Raw genomic sequence first — 27,554 nt, forward strand, 5'->3', positions numbered from 1 at the left:
GTTGTGCGCTCTCATTCCGCCCTGCTGGAGGCTGCCCGGGTGGGCCTCAGGCATGACTTCCAAACAAGCTAAAAGGAAAGAAGTGCATCGGATCAATTCTGCCCATGGATCAGATAAATCTAAAGAGTAAGGGACCTCTATCATCCAATGCCTTCCCTTCTCTTCCCTTCCCTTCCCCTGGACCTGTCCCACCCAGAGCTGGGATTAGCCCTGGAGCAAACTACCATACCAGAATTTGATTTGCTTGGCCTGTGTCTGTCCTCCCTTCCAGGGAACCCATCTTAAAGATGCCTTTCCTTAATCCTCCTCAGTCTAGAGCCACCAAAGGCTGCGTTCCTGCTCTGGAAATTCCCATTTGTGACCTCTCCCAGCTCCTCCGAGTGGGTTATGCCTCTTAGAAGTTAAAAAGCTGGCGTTTCCTTAAAAAGGATACTCATCTTGGAAGACTTTAGTTAAAAGCTATCTCACTTTCACCTGTCCCCAGGGAGGAAGAAGGGGAAGAGAAGAGGGGGGAGGAGGGAGAGGTTTTGTTTTGTTGTTTGTTTGTTTGTTTGTTTGTTTTTTGCAGGACAGCATTCTAGACTTTAAATTAGATGAAGTCAGACATGGAGTGATTTCAGACATCTAAAAGTAAAGTCTGTACCCTGAGGTCTGTGTTCCTAATGTTCACTCCGAGGACATCCAAGCCCAGTTCATGAAATCTTCTTAGCCCGGTTCTGTTCTGAGTGGCTGTTGTGTCTTTTAACTCTCTATTCACAGTATTTTCCATCGATAGCTTCCCTTTGGATACATCGAGTTATTCCACAGTACAGGATTTGGGCCGTTGTTTGAACCTAGCACATTTGGAAGCCATTGCAGCTCTGGAAGACCAAACTGTACTTCAAGGGTATCCTGAACAGCCTTCATGCAGTACCCGTGTGGGATGGGCAGTACAAGACTTAACCGATTTCTTAAAAAATCTCTCCTGTGTCTTCTACACCCCTGTGCTTAGTGTTTAAAATCTTTCCTTTGTAAACTCATTTCCTGGGCTCAGTCGGGAGTTGAGAGTCTGTCCTCTTAACTAAGCAAGCTTCTAGATACCTCACAGATAACACATTCATCTCATTAGCTGAACTTTCAGAGTTATTTTTAGCAGGATCGCTGTGCTTTTCAGGTACCAGTGTGACTAGGGCTGTTTCTACACCGTCTGATGTTCCACTCTAGAAGTCCAAGAGCCACAAGGCCCTCACCACCTCTGCCACTTGTTCACTTCCCCTCACATACTCTGGAAGACCACTCCCCTCTACTCCCAGGATCTCTCTTCAGGCTTGTTCCAGTTCCAGGGTCTTCATATTCTTGGCCTTCTCTGTTGACAAGTACTTTTATGTCCAGATGGGTCCATCTGACTTTTCCCCTACCACCACCAACAACCCCATCATTCTCACAGGTTCTACATTTTCCCCTGTCTTCTTATTCAGTTGCCAGATTTAAAATTGGGTCCCCACCTCTCTGTTCAAAACAAAACAAAAACTCACAGTACTCAGTGTCTCCTGTTATACTTTGTTTCTTTTCACTGATTCTTGCTGCTGTGTTTGTTTGCTTTAAACACATACATGCAAACATACATACCTACACTACATACATACATGCATATAGTTTTTTTTTTTTTAACTCGTCTTCCCAATACAGGGTACCTTTAGGTACTTCCCAGTGTAAGTTCTGTGAAGGTGGGCAGTTGTCACATTCTTGGTACCTAGGATGGTTCTTGGGTCATGTATGGTAAGGTATTGAAACATGCATTTTTGTGGGCGTTCATATAGGTATATGAAAGAATTGATTAGTAGTATAGACCAGATCCTCAGAATAAAAAATTTCTATTTCCATCGTCGGGAGGATTCATGATCATTTTTAAGAAGAATGTCACTGGCAGACTAACTGATTCATTGTTCCATGTAGACAGAGAATGGTCTACATGGTATTTGTTAAAAAAAATAAATACTTAATGGGCTAAATTAATAAATAACAGTGATAGATTTTACCAGGCTTGAAAAAAATGTGTCTTTTTTCCAAATAATAATGGTAGTTATAACTAACCAACATTAAAGGTTCGAACCTCTTTAGGGTGGGAAGTCCTGAACATTAAGTAGTTTATTACACACTGAAGAAGATGAGATTTTTTTTAGCTCCAGAAGGCCACCAGTTTTCATCAGTGTCTGGATGGTGTGGAAGACGTGGTCTGGCAGGATCCTGTGATAGTGACAGGTGACACTGGTAAGACGCTGGATCTTCCTTTGCCAGAACTGCTGATTTCTTTTGGAAAAGACGGTGCATTTTTAGATCTCTTTCTTTCTTTATACTGTTACAATTTGAATTAAATTCTGCTGATGCAAAGGTATGTTTGATTTATAGAACAGAAAAAAATGATAAGTATTCTCACAATATAATATTTTACAGATAGGCATTGCTACCATTGATTAAACATTAAATGCCAAATCATTATTTTGACATAGCGTTAAGACGCATGCCATCTTCACAGAGCTTACATTAGGAAGTACCTAAATCAAGTCCTTCCTCTGAAGTTTTACCAAAGAACCAAGGGTAAACAGGAGGCTGTTTCACAAGCATGGAATGAAGTGTCACACGCTCACAAAGCACTGGGAATCAAAGTCTAGCTAGATTCTGGTGCCATTTCATAATACCAAGGGAGAAATTTAGGGAACTCGACATCATTGACCACTCCTGTGGTTCTAGAACCAATAAAATCAATCAACTCTATCATGGTCCAGGATAAGGAAATAAGGAACAAGTTTTCAGAATTTTGAAAGCAGTCATCCACCCAGAGCCATCCTTCCTACTTCTACCCTAAAATTATGTATCAGGTTGCAGACAGTGGCCATGCCTGGCTTTTGCCTACTGGGGTCACCAACATCTGATGAGCTCTTATTGCGTGCTTGGTAAGTAAACTCTTAGTTTGGTTCCTTACCTTGGTTTTCAGTTCCTCAGGACTTGATTAAAACCCATTTCTCCCATCATTCCCAACGTGATTTTCTATTGGCATCCTTCATTATTGCATTCTGTTCTGCAGCTGACTCCTCTATGGTAAAACTTCCTAGTAAATATGGCTGAGCTGTCAGCTTTTACATCCCATTAGTATTTCTACTGTATGCACTCCTCTTTCTTAGTCCATATGAAATCTTTTTAAGGCTTACCCTAGCACCAAGCCATTTAGGAAGTTGGACAAATGTGTGGGTTTCAAATGTTGCAGTTTTCTTCTTGAGGGCCATGGACATATGATTGGTTTCACCCCCAACGCTCCCTGCTTTGTTTTTCATTCTTATTTGATTAGATTTTTTTTTGTTAGCTTTAAAAAAATAAGTGTGGGAATATTGGTATAGTAAAAATATTTAAAGTCTTACCTGACCTTTTTGGGCTACCATTTAACATAATGAATATTAGCATGACTGGCGGGAATCATTCTTCTTAATTTCAGTACTTTAGGCAATTCTAAGGCGTTTAATAGAATGCAGCGTCCAGGAACTGCACCTGTAGGTACTTGTTTCTCACAGTAGTGAGTGACAGAGCAGCAGACCTGATGTCTTCTCCGGCTTCTGCATGTACACTGTATTCACACGTACAACATTCCCCACCCACGCCATTAGAAATGTTACTGTGCGCTTTGACATGCTCAAGTATTCGGAACTTGAAGGGTGGTCCCCATGGGGTACTATTTGATGTTGATCACCACCAAACTTTCTACCTCTAATAACATTTTAGAACCATGATTTAGAACACCAAAAGAAATTTATCCAAGTAACAAGAAGTATGCCACCTTCTATATTGTAATGGTGATGACATGTTATCAAACCTCTCTCAGAATGAGAGGCACGTGACTCATCTCCATGCTAATCTTACCCTTATGACAACAGCATACATCTTAAATTTATAGAATTTTCAGAAAAGGTCCATGTGTCTGACCATATGACACGTGAAAAATAGGCTTACTTAAAAGTTTTAAGTTCAATGATATTATGAAAGCAACTAAAATAGAACAATAAATTTCTTGCTGAGCATTAAATTGAGTTTTTGGCCGTGTATGTGTGTGTGTGTGTGTGTGTGTGTGTGTGTGTGTGTGTGTGTGTGTGTGTGTGTGTGTGTGAGAGAGAGAGAGAGAGAGAGAGAGAGAGAGAGAGAGAGAGACCCAGAGAGATCTGAGTCCATGTAGCAGTAGTTGGTAAGAAGTACAGAGGAATCTGGTTAGAGTTATCCTCTGAAATACCAGAAAAGTCCTGCCCTCGAGCCGAATGTCAGAATTTAATCTATCACCTATTTCCATCCTCACAGTCCTCACCAAGGCAAAAGCCAGAGATGCAAAGATGGAGGGACATAGGAAGGACTACAGGGGCCTTTGTGATTTCCGTGGTTGATCTTTGTGGATCTCAAAAATTAAGAACACCTAACAAATTTAAAAAGCTAGCTTCATTGATAGAAACCTGTTGAGGGAAAGTCCTAATTCTTCTTGACACTTGGAACTACTAAATGAACATGACTCACAGCCAAGTCATTGGAAAGCCACAAAAGATAAGAAATTTCGGGACATGGTAATTTCTGTCAAAGAAGTTATAATGTAGGTTGGGCAGGGATACAATTCATAATGGCAGCCTCTAGGGAATCTATCATAATGTTTTGTTTTGTTTTGTTTTTAAATTTCCCTGGGGACTTGTTAGATAGCAAACAAGTCTTGTGTCAGCATGAGGTTAGATTAGCAAAATCATGAGACTCCTAGATTGAGGCTGCGTGTGTTAGGAGAGGAAGTTGCTTCTCACTGGAGTCTTTCATAATTTCCCCTAACAGTCACTCCTTAGACAGCTTGTGTCAGGGCGGGGGATGGTTGGGGCACAAGAGGTCATCTGAACTGCTTGGGCAGAGAGGTCTTGGGTCTTGATGTAGGTACTAGGTCATGAAGCGGGTGTATGAGTGTAGTGGAATGGAATGGGTAGGCTAAGAGAGTTTGAACTGTTAAGGAGTGTGGACTTTAGACATCTAACAGTTCCACAGAACTTTATGCTGCTCTTCAAACCAAGGTAGAATGAAATGGGCAGCCATTTGAGCTCGTGGGATGCCTCTTTCTGTCCATTCCTGCTGAGTATGAGGAGCACAGGGTTGCAGAGCAGATCTGAAGAGTAACTATGGAAAAATCTACATGAATTGTGCTTGCAATCCTGCGTGGCAGTGTATACAGCGATGCTGTCCAGGTTCAGATAGGGTGGTGCCCAGAAAGGGAAGGGTTAACAAGCGATCGGTCTAGTATAATGCACTGTTTCTTCTGTATTCTCCCTGGGGCCTGGCACAGTGTGCAGTAATAAATGCATGTGTAATTTAACTGAGTTGAAGTGGAAACAAGTCTGGTAGCTGGGTCATAAAACCCTCTGAATTGGAACATGAGAGCCAGAGGGCAAAGTCTCATCCTTGGACACAAGAATTCCTGCCCCTGGGTAACACTTGGCAGAGACCATGGCATTATGTAAGTGCCCATTGCATATTTTAAAATACAAAGCAAATAGCTTTGCCTAATGAAGCTAAGCCTGCCTTTCGACCGTAACAGGCTCCGTCTTTAGTTCTCCTTTGGTCTTCACTTTGAAGATTTATGTAGTAATTCACTCAATTTGGTGTGGTTTAAGAGTTACCTGTGACAGGGACTTGATTTGTTGTTGAAATCAATCTTTTTTTTTTAAGTTGTAGTATGTGTAGTGTGTATGCACACAAGCTTGTGGCATTATGTACATGTGAAGGTCAGAGGACAACTTTGGGTGTCTGTGTTGAACTTCTACCTCTTTTGTGACAGTCTTTTGTTTAACACTACACTGGGGCCCAGCTGGCTCATGTCATGCCAAGGGTTCCCTTGTCTCTGCCTCCCAATCTTACTGTACCCTCTCTGGGATGATAAGTGGACACTAGAGCTGGCTTTATGTGAGTAGGAGGGATTCGAATTCAGATCCTCACCCTTACACAGCAAGCACTTTACTCACTGAGCCATCTCCCCAGTTTAGAGTTAACCAACCTTTGACATGTTTAATTTCAAGGAGGAAATAGATCTAAGCCATTCTACTGAATGATAAAATGAAAAAAAAAATAAAAAAAAAGGTTACTAGGTAAAAAGATTTAAAAGCAGATGCTCATAGATGCTGTTCCTCCTAAAACATGATCAAGTTTATGCTCTCATACTGTAGAATCCTGGGTAAAGCTTCCAATGGAGTCAATCGTGGCTTCATCAAGCACAACTTTAAAAACATCCCACTGTCTTGCAGATGATTTTGACATTTCTAGACCCGAAGTCATTTAAATGAAGAAATTAATTGAAATGGTCCTTAATCTGCTATGTAGTGTTAGGTAGAATGACTTAAGACCATAGCCAAGCAGATTAAAATACAGCATGCAAGGATGTCTTATCTTGCTTTCTCTCACCCCCAGCAAGCCCACATGATGAAGAATCACAAAATAGGTGCTTTGAAAATTTCATTGAGAATATTTCCTCTCAGGATCCTGAGGCTATCTGTATCCCTTCTCAGGGTGGGTCCAAGCAAATTTCAGAGTCGGAGGCTGTACTTGTACTAATTTGTACAGTTAAATTAATACATAGTACATTTAAACTAGGCATTATTTTAATGGTATCATAATGAATACTCCAGCCCAAACATTTAGCAATTCTTTTTATCCTGTTTCCTTGAGCTGATGAATATCAGAGCCTCACATATTATTCTGGTTCATTTCCTAAGATCAGTGTGTTGTTCCTTGCCCCCATTTCCTCAGCCCTTTGTCTCTACCCTAGAGTACCAGCTCCTACTGATAGCCTCTTTGTAGACCAAGAGACCAGGGCCAACCCAGGACTGTGTGTTGAACACGTGCATAGACAGAATTATGCAAAGAATCACTTTATTGGGTTGAAGGATATGTTCAGGAGTGCAATGGATTGGGGCTGGTGAGGAGCGTGTGTCTAGGGCAGTTAAGAACAGCAGAGGCCATCAATATTTTGTGGCTGCAGAGGCAAAAGGAGAGAAAACAGAAAGAACTAGAAATTATTTAGGCAAGTCTCTGCCCCAATCGTGAACCAGAAGGGTAGGTAGTGCATAAACTTAGCTAGGTGACCTTAAGATAAAGATAATGCTTAAAGCTTAAACTGACAACAGATCCTTTTCTGCAAACTATTTCCTGCACTACCTGTGGTGTCACATTGGGGAAACATAGGCTTAGTTTAAGCCCGTACATCTAAGAGCCTTCCAGTACTGAGGGCTTATTTCAGGCCTGAATTTGGGGAAAAATACAATATCTAGGGATTTTACATCCTGTTATGTTTGTTCTTAATAAATAAATGTGGGAGGCACAAGAGGACCCATTCTGGAAGTGGCTGACGGTTATGACTGAAGAAGCCAGTGTACTTGTTGTGTGGTTGGAGCAGCAGCAGCAGCAGCCTGCTTCTTAGAAGGCTTGCCTGATTCCCTCCCATCTCTAAGGAACCTTATTGATGTGAACTAAAGTTTTTCAGAAGAAGTCATACCTACAAGTCAGAACTTTATTGACCGTGAAGAGAGTGGAATCTTGCAAATACTGAGCCAAGTTGTCTGGGGCTGCCTTAGCCTTCTTAATATCTATTCATTGCTTATATCTGTTTCATCTAACATCCTCGTGACTAGCATGTGAGACATTCTAACTGACCACTAGCTTCTACCAAAGTCTAAGAACACTGTCAGAGGGCATTTGAGGCATTAGAGCCAAGACTTCCCCGTTTTGCCATAATCTGTCTCCCTGATGTACTCACAAACACATCTGTCACCTAAGCCTGTGTTCCTAAGTCATGATCATTCACGTTTGGCTCCAGAATAAACATCTCTTACTTATTTTGACGTGAGAGCTGTTTTAGTGTAATTTCGAGATTTTTTTTATTTGTTCTTGTTTTTGTTTTTAAACTATCGCTGAAGATCTCTTTCTGAATTCTCTTTGGCTTCACAAACCTTGTCATCTCCATCAAAAGAATTCAAATAAGGGACTGGAGAAATGGCTTGGCAGTTAAGAGCATTGACTCCTCTTTCAGAGTACTAGGGTTCAACTCCCATCCCTCACATGGTAGCTTACAATCATTTATAACTCCTGTCCCAAGGCATCATACACCCTCAAATAGTGCACAAACATACATACAGACAAAACACACATATGTAGCTTTAAAAAGAAGACTAATCGACTGGGATAGAATACAGTGTGGAAGGCAGGCAGGATTTCTGACAGATCAGAGTAGGGCTTTTTCTCTAGTTAGTGCCAGCAGTGGCCCAGGAGACTACTGCTCACACATGCATTTGAGAATGACTATATGTTATTTTGTAAAATCCCTAGAACAAGGGCTGAGGTTATATCTCAGTACTAGAGTGCTTGCCTAGCATAAGGGAGGATCCTAATTTAAACTACCAGTGCTAAGAGGGGAAAAATATTTCTCAACAGCAAGTTTTTCTCAGGAGATTGTCCTATCTAGGCAATGAGATACCTTTTTTCTTTCCCCAAAAGTCTCCTGATATCAAGTAATCATAAGGCCTAAGACTCCCGGAGCCAGGTTTATATAGTTATAGATGACCTTCTAGACACCTTGGGTTACCAAATCTCCTTCCAAGGCCAGATAGATGACTCAGGTCCCATGCTGACAGGTCCTGGTCTTGCCTTATCAATGTCCTGATGTCTTAATCCCTTATTTTGCAGCATGTTAACCATAAGGGATGAGATAATCCTGCTGTGGTGATTTGAATAGTTATAGCCTTCATAGACTTATGTGTTTGCTTAGCCCATAGGGAATGGCACTATTAGGAGGTTTGGCCTTGTTGAAGTAGGTGTGGCCTTGTAGGAAGAAGTGTGTCACTGTGGGTTTGAGCTTTGAGGTCTCCTATGCTGAAGCTACACCCAGTGTGGCACTCAGTCTCCTGCTGCTGCCTGAGATCAAGAAGCAGAGCTCTAGATTTCTCTAGCAGCATGACTGTCTGCACGCTACGATGCCTCCTAACGTCATGATAATGGATGAAACCCCTGTAACTATGTACCATATCCCAGTTAAATGTTTTCTTTTACAAGAATTGATTTGGTCATGTTGTCTCTTCACAGCAATAAAACTCTAAGATACAAGTTGATACCAGGAGTGGGGTATTGTGATAGGCCTGATTTTTTTTGTTTGTGGACTTTGGATTAAAAAAAAGTTGGATGCTTTAAGTAGGGCTTAATGGGTTGTCCTAGAAAGAACATGGAAGGCAGTGGTACAGAGGGTGATTTGAACTGTGGGGGCCTAACTTAAGAGGTTTCATAGGAGAAGAATTTCAGTATGTGGCCTAGAGACTGTTCTTGTGATTCTTTGTTGAAGAATGTGGCTGCTTTTTGCCATTTTCCATAAAGTTTGTCTGAAGCTTAGGTTTTGGATTAATTTTATTAGCAAAGAAGATTTCAAAACAACCTAGTGTGGAGTACTGTCAGGTAGTTCTTAATGGCCATCCTTACAAAGATCTATAATGAAAAGGAGCAAGCTGAGTAAGGAAAGTTACAAAAGGGGGGTACCAGGAAGAATGGAGCTAAATCCTATGTTCAATGAAATAAACAGATTAAAGAAAATCTGGGTGCTAAGAGGAATAAAGGGAGTGGTGAACTCAGGCCAAAACTCTATTCAGCTAAGCTTCCAATAGTAAAATAAAGAACAGTTTGGCTCCAGGCATATAAGGTGTAGTAGTACATGCCTTTAGTGCCAGCATTCAGGAGACAGAGGCATACAAATTTATGAGTTCAAGGTCAACCTGGTTGACAAAGCAAGTTCTAGGACAGTCAAGCTTAGGTAGCGAAGGAAAACATTAAAAAGCAGAAAGCTGGTGAAGATGTAATTGAACAAGGGGGCCATGGTCCAGCCTTAGTCAGCAGCAGAACTTGGCGGTTTTGGTCAGAGCGATTCTTCCTTTCTGACTAGGCATCTAGCAGGGATGTCCCTACCTGGATGCCCAGAGAAGTCATTGTGTGAAACTGTGGAGGTGAAGCCTGGATTCCCTTAGAGACCCCCAAGAAACTGGGCTTGCCAGTACTGGGATATCTGTTGAGAAAAACTGCTACCAGCTAGTGAGACAGTCCAACAAAAAGAAGTGTGTTGCAGTCTACAAAGCTGGAAGACCTGAGCAGCATTTAGACATCACACATGGATTTGCAGAGTTTGGAGTTTGCCCAGCCGGTTTTTGGTCTTGCTTTGATCCAGTATTTCCTCACTATGCTCCCTTCCCTACATTTTGGAAGGGTAATGTATATTCTGTGCCATTTTATGTTGGAAGTATATGATTTTTTTTAGTATTTAAAAGATTGCATGAATCCCAGGAGAACCTTCGAACTTTGGACTTATAAACATTGTTGAAACTGTGATAGACCATGAGGACTTTTGAAGTTGGACTCGATGCATTTTGCATTATGTTATAGCTACAAGCCTCCAGGGAGTGGAATGTAGTGGTTTGAATAGGTATGGCCTCCATAGACTCACATGTTTGAATGCCTGATCTATAGGAAAAAGAATTATTGAGTGGTGTGGTCTTGTTGGAAAAAGTATGTTAGTGTGGGGCTGGGCTTTGAGATCTTCTATGCTCAAGATATGCTCGGTGTTACGTACGTTCTCCTTTTGCTGCCTGGGGATCAAGGTGTAGAACTCTAGGCTCCTCTAGCACCACGTCTGCCTGCACACTGCCATACTTCCCACCATGATGATACCGGACTGAACCTCTAAAGCTGTAAGTCAGCTCCAATTAAATGTTTACCTTCATAAGAGTTGCCTTGTTCGTGGTGTCTATTCACAGCCATAAACCCCTCACTGAAACACCTCGTACCTTTGAAACCTGCTGGTCTGTGTGAGCTACTTGTCAGTACTCACCATTGATTTCACCTCCTCTTTCCATTTCTGGAGTCCATCTCTCCAATAGCCTTCTGCCTTATTTTCTTCCTTCTCCCTCCTAATTAAGTCATTCTCCAATAGTTGGAGTTGGACCTTCACTTTCGTTCCCATTGACCTCTGCTCTCTTTGAGTCTCTGTATCAAACCAAACCCAACACACCATTTCACATGTATGCTAATCTTCCACCTTTCTGCACCTCCTACCCTTCTTTCTACATCCCTGACTGCATTCATCCATCCAGCCCATCCTAAACTCAAGATTTTTTCCCATGAGGCCAACAGTGACTTCTCCAGTTGGTTACAGTATCCCCTCTTCTGTGCTAGTGAGGTACTCTGTCCTTTGCTTCCTTACAACCCTCTCCACTCCTGTCTTCATGCTCTAGTATTCCTGTGCCTTTATCCTCCCTAATTTGAGGCTAGAAACTGAATTCTGCTAGTCTTTCTGTACACTCTTGCACCCGTGTTTTTTACAATGGACAAATGTGGAACTGCCAAAATCAATTTCTATTTAAATAATTTTAGTAAAACCAAGGTTAAAAAAAAGGTCAGCATAACACCCAGTTTTAAACTATTTTTCAATTAGAGAAAATAATTTTTTTGCAACGTGTTTCCTTAGGAATTTGATTTTCTGAAGAGTGTGACACAGAATGCCCTTAACCAAATTAAGTCCATTGTGTAATTCTGTTCATATTCAGACTCCCTGTGTGTGGTAGCTGACACTACTTAAGAAGGCCTGCTGATTGCATTTTGCATAAATAAGCTGCCTCCCAGCAGGAGAAAAGCCATGCCCCAACACTGAACAGCATGCTTTGAGAAAACAATGGCAAAATTCCAGGCCCCCATTTTATTGAAACTTTAATATCCCTACAGTGACCAGCATCCACAAAATAATCTCATTAAAGCAGAGATCCAGGACTGTGTCTGTGTCTGGACAAACCAAATTCAGCTACTTCTTAGTTCTTCAAAGTCCCCAAAGGCCTCCTACCTTCGAACTGACTGTTTTTGTTGAAGGATTTGTTGTTTGTTTATAGTTCATACTGTATTAGAGTCTTGCTTATTGACTCAAGATTTACTTTTAACAAAGTTATTGGTTTTTAATTAATTAGAGATAACCTTGCTGTGGTGCTCCAGGCAGTCCTCAGATTCTCTGTCTTCCTCTTTCTGCTTCCTCAGTGCTGAGAGAAAAGGTGTGCTGTACTAGATGAGGAGTAGGGGCAAGGAGGAAGAAAAGCATACACAGAGGATGGGAATTTGAGCAAAATGTATCCAATGCATTTGTGGCAATGGTATAACTGAAGTCCTGACTGTATAATGACCTAGCATGTATCATTATTGCTAAAAGTAACTTTAAAATCCTTTTATTGTCTTCGCAAAGTATGAGTTAATAGTGCCCTAAGTCTCCTAAAGTTATTACATTAATAATAGTCCTATGAAATATTTTAAATTGTGGACTGATGTAATCATATGCAAAGACAATTATGACTTTGTCTCAATTACAAATCAGGCAAGATATTTAATTTACTTGCTACCACAGATGAGTCAGTGATCAGTTTTACTTAGAAATAAGTGAGACATGGTGTAAGTGAGCATTTTCCTTAAACCGGTCTGAAATGATAGACTTTCTTAAAATGGTTTCCTCCCAGATACACCTGTTACTTTGCCTCACTTAAGTAAGTCTGCATCCTGGGCTTCTTGTCTTCCTACAGTATAGCATGCATTTCATCCCTCACTAACACACATCCGTCCTTGGTGCTTCCTCTGCTCCATGTCTCCCATCTCAGAGCGTCCTTAACTTCTTTTCACACACACCTGTACTGGCACAGCCACCCCCTGCCAAGGTCTATAATCATTCAGCATTGTTTCTGCAGAGAAACGTAAGGATAATTGTATCCCTCGGAATTCCTTTTGTTATCAGCTCTATTTTTATATGTAATTTAATTATATCTTTTGAAACTCACAAAGCTATTATTACTACCTATTGTGTGTTTGTAGCACATATTTTAAAAAATTTTGCTAACACCTCATAGAATTTACTTACCTTTGTTGTTTGAGGCCTGCCCTTGTGTATGTTCACTTCCCGTTTTCCTAAAGTAAGTCCTTCAGGTTGCTTATCTGTTTAGTAAAGAATTTGTTACGGTAGAGTCGATGTGGTCATGTTTGTATCTCATTTAAGATGAACATTTTTATCTTTCGTATAAGAGTTTGGTTGGGTACTGACTTTAGACCTGGCAAATAGGCTTACCTCAATTCTGAAGATCCCCTTTATTACTTTCTGGTACCTGTTATTACTATGAATTTGAGATAGTTCTTCATTTTAGGCAATTTGACTTTCAGTTATATAAATAGATATATATATTATATTTTTATTTTATATACTAGTATGTAGGCTCAAATTACCACTTCCCTATATCTGATTCATCTTTTAAAAATGGTTAAGCTTAGATCTGAAAACCCATCTTTTGTCAACTTTACATACTTAAGTTATCTCTAACATGCTAATGGCATTTTCCCCATTCTAACTACTTTATCCTTCTGGGAGCCCTACTATGCCTGTGTTATGTTTTTCAGGCTACTTCACACTTTTGCTTTCTATGTGAATACTAGCTTTTAAACATCTTCTTTCTGACAGCCCCCCACACACATAGTGATAAATTATCTATTCTTTCTGTCATTTTATAATGATTACTTTAACTTCTTAAGGTTTTGCTACTAAGTATTTTTAAAAGGTCTTTCTTCATTCTGAGTTTTTGTTTAATGCTTTCCCAATCTCACCCCAGTACAAACTGCCCCTTTCATCCCTTTTGAGAACTCTAATTGCACTCATTTTAAAGGCTTTTAGAGTTATTACTTTTCTTTTCTTTTGGGTTTAACTCTTTCCTCGTGAGATGCTGGCTGCTCCCGGTTTCCTGTTTGCCTTTTGCTCGATAGTTTTTGTTCATCTCTTGTAGACATTCTGAGGTCTGACACCTCATTCCTGCTATCAAGTTGCTATTGTCTCCTGGGATGATGAGGTCCCTAAGCCACTGGTGAAGCCAGTTGATCCACACTCCTGAGCGGACACCTATTCAGTTGGCAAATGGCTGCTTTTGGGAGCTACCTAAAGAATATTCCTCTTCTCTCAAGCCCTAGTCTTTCTCCAGAAACTCAAGCCCTAGCTACAAGTGAACTACAACCTAGCCAGTGGACCAGCAGAGGCCCCTAGCACTTGGTTCCAACATAAGAACACTTACTGTGTTTTAAAGTTTTACCATAACTCCCCCTCCTCCCTGATCTTCATGCTAGAATCTTGAATTCTCTACTATATTGGGAAATACGATCCCTCATGTTATACTCAAGGTGCCCAACCTGTCATACCATAAACTACAGGGAGTGCAGTACCAGACTTAGTTCAAGGTTTATAAGTGACTCTGACATTTGTTCCTTCTGGCCATCCCCTTCTCATGACCTTTCTGGGATAGCTAGACTTTGAGTTCTTCAATCTCCACTTTGCACTGCTTGAATCCACTTCCCAGTGAATACTTATGCACTGAACCCTTTCACCCCACAATTCACAACAAAGGCTTTCTGTAATCAGTCTACCGATCATTGTCAATCACCGAGCACTGCTTCCTCACGTGTGCTCTCTCTTCTCCAGCGGCACCTTTCCTGGGTTAGCTTTTCTCCTATGGGAGCTAGCTTTCACTCATTTATCTGAAATGTTTCCTCTCTTCGAAGGCTGTTGGGCTTTTGTCGTTCTTGTTGCTTGCATTGTTCATTTGGGTTTTTTAAAATCCCACTTTAACGATTTGAACTATTCAGATTTTATGCTATAAATCTTCTCCATTAACTTGTAATATGTTTTTTAAAGAAAATGTTTCCATCAAATGTGTTCTATTCAAATTTTGTATTTGAAAACTTGATACAGCTTGTGCTTTTAACAATATGTTATCTACTAGTATTTGGGTGTACTGCTAGATAAATTAAATATGCATAGCTCTTAGGTTTGAATTTTCCCAAACTTGGCAACATGTATTTTCTATTATTCCAAGTTCCCAAATCTTCCTCTATTGTACAGTGGTTAATAGTATGTGGTGCTCTTGCAGAGGACTAGGTTCTAGTCTCAGCACCTACATGGGAGCTCATAATCAACTATATAAAATTCCAATTACAGGAAATCCAATGCCCTCTTCTGACTTCCACAGACACCAGGCATACATACATTCATTCTGGCAAAACAATTGTGCACATAAAAAAATTTAAGATATAAAGCACATTTAAAAATTATCTTATTCTCAGAATCAACGCAACCAGGCATAAGGTACTTTAAATACCGAAAAGGATCTGAACTATGCTAGAGTGTCTGCAAGCCAACTTCAAAGTCACATACACCGTGCTGATGAAGTCCTCAGTATACTCGACCTTGGGCTGCACTTGAGCATTGTCATGACTGCCTAACACTATGAGCAATCCCACAGACTGGTTTGATGCTCTTAACTGGAGTCTTTAAAAGTAATAGTCAGTGTAATTGAAGTATATTTGATGTATTCCAAGAAAAGACAGCTAATTAGTTACAATGCTCAAGAGCTTGGAGAGGAAGCCTTGACTTACGTGTGACAGACTGCAGGTGGAGGCAGATATTACAAAAGCCCTTATTTCTTTAAAAATGAAATCTTCCTTTTAAAAATAAGTTTTAAGACTGTCAACCTTCTAGAGCTGCTTGTGGTAGTGCACCTCTTATTACCAGCACCAGAGAGGCAGAGACGGAGAAAGTGGGATCTCTGTGAGTTTGACATCAGCCGGGTCTACCTAAATAGGGAGTTCCAGGACATCCAGAACTGTATAGAGAAATCTTGCCCCCACCCCAACAAAAACAAAACAAAACAAAACAACAACAACAACAAAACCCCAACAAACCAAAACTGTTTGCTTTCTAAGGGAGGTAACCTTTTTTTTCATTTCTTTCTTTCTTTCTTTCTTTCTTTCTTTCTTTCTTTCTTTCTTTCTTTTGTTACATCATCTTTTCTTTTAACCTATATCTTGTGGCACTCAATAGGACACAATAGTGTAAAGACTTATTCCTTGCCTGGACTTGCTTTTCTATTAATAGTAAGGAATGTTCCATTTTTCCTAAAAATTTATTTTTTACCTCCTGACTTCTTATATATTGTGATATGCTACACGACTTAGGGATTTTTCCCAACAATATATATATTCTCAGATTTTATTTCTAACCAGTCAGCAGACTGAGAAATAAAACAAAAACAAAACTAGAAAATGTATAAAAAGGATGGGGAACTTCGGACCCAAAACTGAGGAAGAATCGAAGATGGCAGCGTCTTCTAAAGCAAGGCTGGGCAGTGTCACAGGATCTTTTGCTTTAATGAATGTGGGGAAAGGTTTTGGGCATAAAGGAGGAAAGGAACAAACAAACCTTCCAACGTCTGAAAGCAGCCGTGAAGGTGCCGGCTATAGGAGACACTGACAGAGGATGCTGGGACACACCACAACAAAAATGCAAGCTCTCGAACCGGATGTGTGAACTCTTGTGGCTCCAGACAGGGAGGGATGAGGAAGCTGAGCCTAACCCTTGAGCATTGTAATGGGAACTTCTGCGTGAAGTTCAGGTCGCCTTCTGCTCATGGCTGCTGTGGGGAGGAACACAGTCACCACCCAGGCAGAATGTGGCTGTCGCCAGAGCATGTTTGCCTAACATTTCCTCTATCGCCCTCTACAAAGCAGTGGCTGGTTTGAATCTGGACTATCGTTGCTTTTCAGAAGGTTTTGAGTGGAAGCACAGTTCTGGAAACCTTTGTTGGAATATCCTTGGCCGAGGTTGGGAGAAGGGTTGACTTTAGCAAAAGCATTGTCAGCCAATAGCATGGTGGATTACAAAGACTGTAATGCACACAGAAAGGACTTCCAGAGAGGCTCTGAGTGCCCGAGTAGCTCAGGCATGAGGCTCAGACCACTCCGGGGAGCACCAGGAGTAATACTGTGGGGCACAGCCGAGGACAGGGCCTTCTGGCTAGCTCATTGAGTTACAACAAAAGTGTCTGGGAACCAGTCCATTTGGAGCCTCTGTGGGTGTTAGCGAGGTCCCCCGCCCAATCGCCTCCACCTTGAAGTCATTCCTCTTCCCTTGGGGCTTCCTTGTGTAGCAGGAAGGGTGAGTCCTAGAAAGGAAAAATATCTTGGTAATTAGGAGAAAGACAGAAAAGAAAAAAGAAAGAGAAGAGAAGAGAGAAAAGGAAAGAAGAGAAATGAGAAGAGAAGAAAAAGAAAAGGGAAAAAAAAGAAACTGTGCAAAATTTATAGCAACAATGAAACTGTTTTGTTTATAAAAAGGAAAAACTCGGGCTGGAGAGATGGCTCAGTGGTTAAGAGCACTGACTGCTCTTCCTGAGGTCCTGAGGTCCTGAATTCAATTCCCAGGAACCACATGGTGGCTCACAACTGTCTGTAACTGACAACCTCACACAGATACACATACAGGCAACCAATGCACATAGAAAAAAATAAACAAACTGTATTATAAAAACAAAACGCTTTAAAATCAAAATTCACAAATTTGAAATTCCGAATTATTGATGCTTAAATAAAATGTCTTGCAGTAAAAATAAAAAATGGTGGAACTGGTTCCCATACCCTTGCCAGTTCTGGCTAGAGCGGGTCATTGAAATATCCATAATTTATCTCTAATTAGTATCTCCCTGCGTCTCTCTGCTAGCTTCAATCTCTCTGGTGCCAGCTACCCAGTAAATCAGGGCGCTAGAAGTCCAGCACGGGCTGGCCTACCGCGGCTCCCTGTCACTGACTCTGAGCACACTCCCAACAACCCATGAAGTCAAGACTCAACAAACTGTAACCCAGAAATCAGATTTATATGTTAAATTTCAATCCACAATACATCCACACAATAACTCACAACCAATTGATAAGGATATAAACCACCCGCCGACATAAGATAAATTTGCCTCCAGAAAGCCATCCCAACCCCCTTCCAATTCAAGACCACGCGGTCTGGGTCGTCTTTCCCCGTCTCCATCCTGAGTCTCCTTCCTTCTTTTCTTCCTTCTCTTTTTCTCCTCCCTTACAAAAACTTTGTCCCCACCTTGTTTTTTATTGTCCAATCCTAGCCTTGACCGAACTGGTGCCAGCCCTCACCTGCATATTGACATGAACCTACAAAAATGTGTAATAGAAGATAGATATTATGAAATTATTATGATGATATTGTAATATAATGTACTATATTAATATATTGTAACATGCATATTGCATTATGCAATAATTAAAATAATAGATAAGCATTTCTACACAGGACATATACAAAATAGAGGGAAAATACAATATATCCTAATTGTTTTAAAAGGAAAAAAATCACAGTTTTCACATTGATCTGATGGTGATAAACAATGTGGTTCTTAAGGGAAGTGTTTTTTATTTAGCAGGTGTTTTTTTTATATCAAAATAATGACCATTTACTACTTTTACATATAGAAAAACTAAAATCTTGTTTGTAGGAATACTCCAAAACCTATTATTCTTGTAAGATTTTTTCATGAGCATGAGTTGTATTTTAATTATTTTACATTTATATGAAGCTAGGCAGTACTCTATTCACACCAATTTTTGAGTGTCCTATATTAGTGAGAGGAGACCAGTGCTTAACATTTGTGAACTGAGCGCTTTGTGGTTCTTTCTGTCTCTAGAATTGTCGCGTGTGGATGATCTTCCTGATAAGTGCACCCAATACCTCTCTACTGACAAGATCATTCTATTTATGCTATGCATTTAATTCTCCATTTTATCTCAGTAGTTTAATCAAGACTCTTAATTAATTAAGACTCTTGAACTCCCTCTCTCAAGTCTCTACCCTTTTGGCAGCAATGTGCCACCTGGTTCTTCCGAACAGAAGAGGGGGAAGTTCCCGATCTGGCCCGAGTGGAGCGAGGCAGACATAAATGCTGAAAAGTGGGATGCAGGCAAAGGCGGGAAGGAGAAGGACAAGACCGGCAAGAGCCCCATCTTCGTAAGTAGGCGTGGCTGACGCTGTAGATGAGCAGTGGCGTGGTTTGCAGTCATGGAGAGGGAGGCCAGGGTCTTGCACATGCTAGACAAGTTCTGCCCCTTAGTTGTACCCCTGGCTCGTTAATAATGAGATACGGTTGTTAATAGTTTCCACTCCAATCTCCGATCTCCATTCCAAAAGGAAACTACTTTCCTCTTGATCCCCTCCCCCATTACACTACCTGGTTTCTCCAAGCTTTGTTATCCTGGGAAAGTGTTTGGGAAGAAACATGATGGTATCCTCATGAAATACAGGAAAAAATGAAAGATGAATGAGCTGCTTTAGCAACTGGTTTGAACAATGGGAACCAATAGTTGACTCCTTAGTAAAGTCTCTAGGTATCTACCTTGGCGTTTGCTGTTCAGTCTTTAGCACACATGAGATGCTACAAAGTGAAACAGTTGGCTAATGTTCCGTTTCCTCTTTTTCTTCCCATCTTCCAAACAGATTTGTGTTTTAACAATATAGATACATCCTAGAATCAGATCCCCAAGTGATTTTTCACTATATCTCTGGATAAATATACAGTTTGCTCCTAAAAGGCTATTTCTTTATGTCTCCATCAGAATTTTCAAGCACCTTTGCCTTCTCCTCCTCAAAGTTTCTTCACATTTTAGATTGACTCATCAGATTGCTATACAGCTCCATTGCTTAACTGTGGACTTGCCCAATCTAGCCTCCTGCTGTAAAGTCTGAAAGACAGTCACACAGACACATATCCATACACAGGCAAATAGCAGATCCCCAAAAGCTTTAAGTTGCATCTTCATTTGAACGTAAAGGGTTCAACAGATCTTTTGAGAATGAAAGGTCCAGTCATTTTAGGTGGGATGCTAAAAATGTTTTGCCTAGCATATTGCTAATTTGGCCATTAAAATGCTAACAAAGTCAGTAATTACTTACCTTGATTAAATATCATCTGTGCTCCAGTCACTGAAACTCTGCATCATGTTAACAGAATTTAAATGTTAATATTTATCATTTGAGAGTGTTCTATGCAAATAAAGACATCATAGACCAATCTAATCATTCTGGTCATTTTGCATGCCTTTCAAAAAGTTTGTGATGTGCATTTTTTTAAGTGAATCTCGATAATGGTCCACATAAAATTTTACTTGACAACCAAGGTTCTGTCAAGGACACACGCCATCCTCCTCCTTTTTCATTATTGTTTTAGGTTTTTACTTTTATTGAAAATAATTTTTTGTCACATAATGAACTTTGCATATGGTTTCTTTTATCTTAGTTTTTCTCCATTTCCTGTCTGGATCCACCCAGGTTCTCTCTCTCATATGAAAGCAAGCATACTTCTAAGGGATCATATTAAAATGAAATATAATATAATGTAATAAGATAAAACAAAACTGATACAACAGAACTAGACCAACCAAACAGAAAGAAAAGAGCCCACCAGAAGGCACAAGGAAGAGACCCATTTGTTTGCACACCTAGGAGTCCTATTAAAACACTAAGCTGAAAGCCATAATATATAGATAATAGCTATATATCAACCAGAAAATAATAATAATAAAATTTTAAAAAATAGAAAAGGCCTTCACAGGGCATTGCAAGACAAGTAACCTCTAAAGATGTCTGAGGGTTCGTTTTCTGTCTATTACTGCGCATATGTTCTGTCTGTTTGCTCCTCATGAGACATCCGTGGGGGAATCTAGATTTCCATTTGTAAGTGGCTGGCGATTGTGTCTGGACCAGCGATCAGCGTGGTGCGTGTTTTCACTTCTTTCGTCTCTGGGGCACCATCTGAGCAGACCTTGCCGGCCCTGTGCTTGCTGCTTCAGTCTCTCAGTCCATAGGAGCTTTGCCCACACTGATTTAGAAGGCCGTGTCTTCTTGGTGTCCTCCACCCCTTTCTATCTCTTACACTTTCACCGGCCCCTCCTCCTCAGGGTCCCCAAGCCCGGAGGGTTGGGATTTGATGAAGACTTCCTGTTTAGGGCTGAGTGTTCCAGGCCTTTCACTATCTGCATAGTGTCTGGTTGTGGATCGCTGTATCTGCTTCAGAAGAAAGTTTCTCTGATGATGGCTAAGGTAGGCGCTGATCTGTAAGTATAGCAGAATATTAATAGAAGTCATTTCATTGTCTTTTTTTTTCTTTCTTCAGAACAGTAGTACTTAGTTTTATACTAGGCTCCAGGCTATCTAGTCTCAGGTTTTTGGTCATCCTGTTGGGTATTGGGATCCATAATGTGGAGTGGACTTAAGTCAACTCGGATACTGGTTTGTTGTTCCGACAAGCGTTGTGGCCTCATTGCCCTGGCATGTGGCAGGACTTCCTGGCAGGGCTCTGTGGTGGATGAAGGGTTTGTGGCTAAGTAGGTATTTGGTTGTGTGGAGAGTACCCACCTGTATCAAAGACACCAGCACGTTTGGCATTTGGCCACTCTTGAGGATGTAAGACGGAATATCAAGGTAGCTTTGGCTTGTACCTCCCTGGTGCCTAAGGATGGTAGACACATCTTTGAGAGTTTCTCAGCCATTTGAGTTTCCTCTTTTGAGACTTCTATGTTTAGATCTAAATTCCATTTTATTTTAATGGTGGTGTTTTCTTGATAACTGTGTTTTTCTTTTTCTTTTTTTCTCTTTTGAGTTCTTTATATGTTTTGGATATTAGCCCTCACTCAGATTTGTAATTGGTAAAAACAAAAAACAAAAAACAAACAAACAAAAAAAACCCCCAAAACCAACAAACAAACAAAAAAAAACTTTTCTCATTGTGTCTGAATAATGGTGTCCTTTGACACACAGAAGCGTCTTAGTTTCATGAAGTCTCATTTATTAATTGTTGATCTAGTGCCTGGGCTCAGAGTATCCTGTTCAGAAAGTATTTTCCTGTGCCAATGAGTGCAACGCTATTCCCCACTTTTTCTTCTATCAGATCATGTAATTTTGGTTTATTTTGAGGTCTTTGATCTATTTGGACTTGAGTTTTGTGCAGGGTGATAATTATGTATATATTTGGACTCTTTCACATACAGCCATGCTGGCACCATTTGTGGAAGATACTGTCTTTTCCCCAGTATATATTTCTGGGTTCTTTATCAAAAATCAGTTGTCTGCATGTGTATAAATTTATGTGTTGGTCTTCACTTCAATTTCATTGATCAGCATGTGGGTTTCTTGTGTGAATATCAATATCATACTGTTTATCATAACATAACTCTGCAGTACAACTCGAAGATAGTGATACGTCCCGCAATTCTTTCATTGTTCAGGATTATTTTAGCTATTGTTTGTTTGTCTTTATTATTTTGTTCTTGTGTGTGTTAGTTGCCATATGAGGCTAAAAATTGTCCTTTCAAGATCTGTACTGGAGTTGTAATGAGAAATTGCATTGAATCTGTAGATTGTTTTTGGCAAGGTAATTATTCTTACAATATTAATCTTACAGATACATGAACATGGGAGATCTTCCCACCTTCTGGTGTCTCCTTCAAACTCTTTCTTCAGTGTCTTAATGTTTTTCTCATACAAGTCTTTCTCCTGCTTAGATAAAGTTAACCCAAGATTTTTATGTTATTTAAGACTATTGTGAAAGTTGTTGTTACCCTGATTTATTTCTCAGTCCATTTATCATTTGTATAGGAGGGCCACTGAATTTTATGTTAATTTTGTATCTAGGGACACTCTGCATACTATTATATCAATTGTAAATAAAGATACTCTGGCTTCTTCCTTTCTAATCTTCTTCCTCTCAGTCTCTTCCTTGCTGTAGTTAAGGCTTCAAGTACTATATTGAATATGTATGGAGAGTGCCTTGTTATTGATATTAGTGGAATTGTTTGGAATTTTTTGCCATTTAAGTTCATATTGACTCTGTGCTTGCTGTAATCTGCCTTTACAATGTTGAGGTATGTCTCTTGTATCCCCAATCTCTTTAGATCCTGTTAACATGAAAGGGTATTGGATTTTGTCAAAGATCTTTTCTGTATCTAATATGATGATCACGTGGGTTTCTCTTTTAGTTTGTTTTATATGGTAGATGATATTTGGAAATTCATTGAACCATCTCTTATCCTGGAATGAAGCTACTTTATAGTGGATGATTTTATGATGTGTTTTTGATTCATTCTTGAATTTTTTTTGCAGATAATTTTTCACCTATGTTCATAAGGAAATTGATCTGAAATTCTCTTTGTTGTTGGGTGTTTTGGTTTGGGTATCAGGATGACTGCCTCATCAAATAAATTGGGCAATGATTCTTATGTTAAAGTATATGCCTATTTTGTAGAATAATTTGAGGAGTATTGACATTATCTCTTCTTTGAAAGTCTGGTAGAGTTCTATATACTAAAACAATCTGGCCCTAGCTTTTATTGGTTGGGAGACATTTAATGTCTTCTTCTATTTCACTGGGGCTTATAAGTCTCTTTAAATTATTTATCTGGTCTTGATTTAACTTTAGTAAGCAGTATGTAATGAGAAAATTAGGCATTTATTTTAGATTTTCCAATTTGGTAAAGTATAGGCTTTTAATGTATCCCAATGATTCTCTGGATTTTCTCTGCGTATGTTGCTATGTTCCCCTGTTCTGATCTTACTTTGTTAGTTTGGATATTCTCTCTGTGTCTTTTGGTTAAATTGGATAAGAGTTTGCCAATCTTAATTGTTTTCTCAAGGAGCAAACTTTTTCATTTATTCTTTGTATTGGTTTCTATTGTTGTTTCTATTCTATTGGTTTTACCTCTGAGTTAGATTATTTCTTTGCTCTCAACGTTTGTGGGGTGTGATTTTTTCTGGAGTTTCAGGTGTGATGTTAAGTTACTAATGAGATCTCTCAATTTTTTTTTATGTAGAACCTAATGCGATGAACTTGCCTCTTTGCTTGCCTTCATAATGTATCTTAAGCTTGGTTATGTTGTGTATTGATTTTCATTCAATTCTAGAAAGTCTTTCATTTTTCCTTCATTTTTGTCTTGAGCCATTTTTCATTCAGTGGTAAGTAGCTGACTTTTCACAAATTTGTAGGCTTTTTGTTGTTTCTGTTGTTGATGTTCAGCTTTAATTCATGGTGGTCAGATAGGTGAAATAATACAGGGGGTTATTTCAGTTTACTTGTATCTTTTAAGATTTGCTTTGTGGGGGTTAGGGATTTAGCTCAGTGGTAGAGCACTTGCCTAGCAATCGCAAGGCCCTAGGTTCGATCCCCAGCTCCGAAAAATAGAAAAGGAAAAAAAAAAAAAAGATTTGCTTTGTGTCCACATTCATAGTGAGTTTTGGACAAAATCCCATCAGGTAATAATAAAAAGACATTCTTTTGTGTTTGGGTAAATATTTCTATATGTATATGTTAGGTCCATTTGGTTTATAATGTCAGTTAGCTCTGCATTTCTCTGTTTAGGTTTTGCCTGGATGACCTGTCCATTAGTAAGAGTTGGATGTTGAAGTCTCCCACTTTCAGACTGTGCAGGTCAATATGTGATTTAAGCTGAAGTAGCATTTCTTTTATGAACTAGGGTACCCCTATGTTTGGTGCAAAAAGGTTAATAATTGAGATGTCTTCTTGGTGGACTTTTCTTTGATGAATACATATCATCTTTCCCTATCTATTACGATTAGTTTTGGTTTGAAGTCTACTTTGTCAGATGTTAAAAGAGCTACACCGGTGTATAAATGAATTATTTATTCTAGCTACTAGTTGGTATAAAACACACAAAATCCTGGTATTTTATGAACAAGCTGTAAGGTTAGATTTGACATATTCTAACTTATGTCCTAGCCATATACCCCCTGTTACTTACTCTTTGAGTCTCTCCTGGGCTGCCTTTTTGCTTTATCAGCCTATCCTCAGGATTTATTTCTCCTGGTTATGTGCTCATGGTCCATCTGCTCTTATGGCAGCCTCGTCCTCTCTGTCTCCTTTCTCCTTCTCCTTCATGTCTTTCCTGAGATCCCTCACTCAACCATCAAGTTCTAGCTGTCTCTCTTTACTGCCCAATTACAGGCTCTAGCCTTTTATTAACCAATTAACTTTAAATTGGGGACCAAGGTTTACACCACAAAGGCTGGCATATATGACAATTTTCTGGTCTGAGGAAAACCAGATCTTGGGGTATAGAATTTAGCACCAGACCAGCCACAAACACCAACTTGCTTCTTAGGTCCATTTGTTTGGAATGTCTTTTCCATCATTTTAGCACGACGTGATGTCTATCTTTGCTGTTAAGGTATATTTCCTGGGTGCACAGAAGGATGAATCCCATTTTCACCTCTATACTCTTAGTCCGTGTCTCTTTATTGGGGAATTGAGATGTTGATGTTGAGAGATATCAATGAGTAGTGTTTGTTAATCCTTACTATTTTGTTGTTGTGGTGTTCGTGTGTGTATGTTTCCTCTCTTTTGATGGTCTAGTCTAGGATTATTCATTTTTGTATTTTCTTGGATGTAGTTAACCTCTTTAGGTTGGAGTTTTCCTTCTAACACCTTCTGTAGGACTGGATTTATAAATAGATATTGCTTATATTATGTTTTAAGATGGAATGTTTTATCTTTTCATCTATTGGGACTGAAAGTTTTGCTGGGTATATTAGTCTGAGCTGATATCTATGGTATTTAGAGTCAGTAGAACATTTATTCACACCCTTTGGGGTTTAGATTCTCTATTGAGAAGTCAGATTCCAATAGGTCTGCCTTTATAAGTATACTTGGTTATTTTCCCTTGTAATGTTAAATGTTCTTTCTTTGTTCTGTTCATTTAGTTTTCTATTATGTTTGGAGGAGACTTTCTTTTTGGTACAGTTGATTTGATGCTTTTTATGTTTCTTGTATCTTTTAGACATCTCCTCATTAGGTTAGACAAATGATCTTTTATGTTTTGAAAATATTTTCTGTACCTTTCATCTGGGTTTCTTCTCCTTCCTTTATCCGTTATGTCTTTAGAATTGATCTTTTCATAATGTCCCAGGTTTTCTGGATATATTGTGCCAGGAAATTTTTTTAGATTTAACCTTTTCTTTGACTGTGATATCCATTTCTTCTATGGTGTCTTCAAAGCTTGAGAGTTTCTCTTCCATTTTTTTATTCTGTTAATGAGACTTACCTTTGAAGTTTCTGCTCAAATTAGTAAAATTTTTACTTTCAGATTTCCCTAGTATGATATTTCTTTATTAATTGTTTCTATTTTTGGTCTTAAACTGTTATATTCATTTCCTTTAACTATTTGTTTGTGTATTGATAGATTTTGTTTATTTCCTTTTTCAGGATCTTTATCATATTCACAAAGTCTATTTTAAGTTCATTGTTTTGTGCTTCAGTTGTGCTATAATACTCAGAGCTTACTGTTGTAGAGTTCCTGGGCTCTAGTGGAGACATATCAGTCTGGCTGTTATTGATTGTGTTTTTATGCTAGTTTCTAGGCATATAGATTTGGGAATCTTTCTAAATGTAGATATCTGGTCTTTTCTTTGTTGGGTAGGTGTTTTATTCCTTGGTTTCTGTTGCACTCTCTGGTTCTTATGGTGGGTGGGTGGTACCTGGTAGGAAATTCTTCTGGGATTCTGGTAGATATGGCCACTAGGGGTAAAATGTATTTCTGGGTATTAGGAGCTGACATTTAGGAATGGGGTTGGGCTAGTAGGAGGGGCCTGAGGAAAGGGAGCACCATGTTCTACCAGGATCTGCTTAGTCCCCTGGGAATGGGGGCAGCAAGTGAGCAGAGGCCAAAGCTTGTATTACACACATATTACTCTACAAATACTTCTATATTGATCTGATATTTATATTAGTTGGTTATTATTAAGATTGGATTTTTATGATAATAGAGCCACATTAAAAAGGTCAATTTTAAATTTTCTTCTTTATCTAGCACTTTTTCGAAGACCCTGAAGGAAAGATTGAATTACCACAATCATTGAAAGTGTTTTCCTGGAAACGCCCGCAAGATTTTATATTTAGCCGAGTAAGAATTATTTTCGCTATTGAATGAAATATATATTACCTACTAGGATGGGATATCTTATTGACCAAAGTTTTTAGTCTTCAAGTAATTTACATGTTTTCCCTGTGGTTTAGAGCAAAAGTAATTGCCCTTTGGCCTCTAACGCAGAAGCTAATATTTATCAGTGTATTTTAATTCCATTATTGAGGGGGCTATGAAGACTCACGATCAACTGCTTTCTGTGTGAGCATGAAGACCTGAGTTCAATCCCCAAACCTGTTTGAAAAGCCAGATGTGGCAGCATATGCTTATAAACACAGTGCTGGAGATAGGTACACATGCTAATCTCTGGGGCTCACTAGCCAACCAGCCACCTGCATTAGAGATCTTCAGATGAAAAGAAAACCCCAACTCAAAACCCAGAGACTGAGGAAGACACGAGAGTTGCCCTCTGGCCTCCACATATACCACTCAAGTGTCGCAGCAGACATACTATACATGGGCACAGGCTTGCACACACACACACACACACACACACACACACACACACACACACACACACACCAAACAGGAAATTATTGTATTTTTGTCTATAGCCTTGTTTTTTCACTTTCTATCCATCCAAAATACCAGATGAGAGCCAAAAATGTTATTCAAAACCATTCGCTATTTCTGACTGGTGGATTCTACAT

At 39.5% G+C, this 27,554-nt stretch overlaps 1 protein-coding gene across 1 annotated transcript in view; it reads left to right on the top strand.

The window, feature by feature from the left end:
• Positions 1-27,554, top strand: part of Adgb (androglobin) — a 124,088-nt gene continuing 96,534 nt past the window's right edge. Inside the window, exons 1-3 of the mRNA XM_032894985.1 lie at positions 1-126; positions 18,766-18,928; positions 26,791-26,883. Of these exons, the coding sequence (XP_032750876.1) occupies positions 53-126; positions 18,766-18,928; positions 26,791-26,883 (330 nt within the window). The 5' untranslated portion in view covers positions 1-52. The remainder of the gene's footprint in view (positions 127-18,765; positions 18,929-26,790; positions 26,884-27,554) is intronic.

Source organism: Rattus rattus, chromosome 2, assembly GCF_011064425.1.
Source record: "Rattus rattus isolate New Zealand chromosome 2, Rrattus_CSIRO_v1, whole genome shotgun sequence".
Taxonomy (NCBI): domain Eukaryota; kingdom Metazoa; phylum Chordata; class Mammalia; order Rodentia; family Muridae; genus Rattus; species Rattus rattus.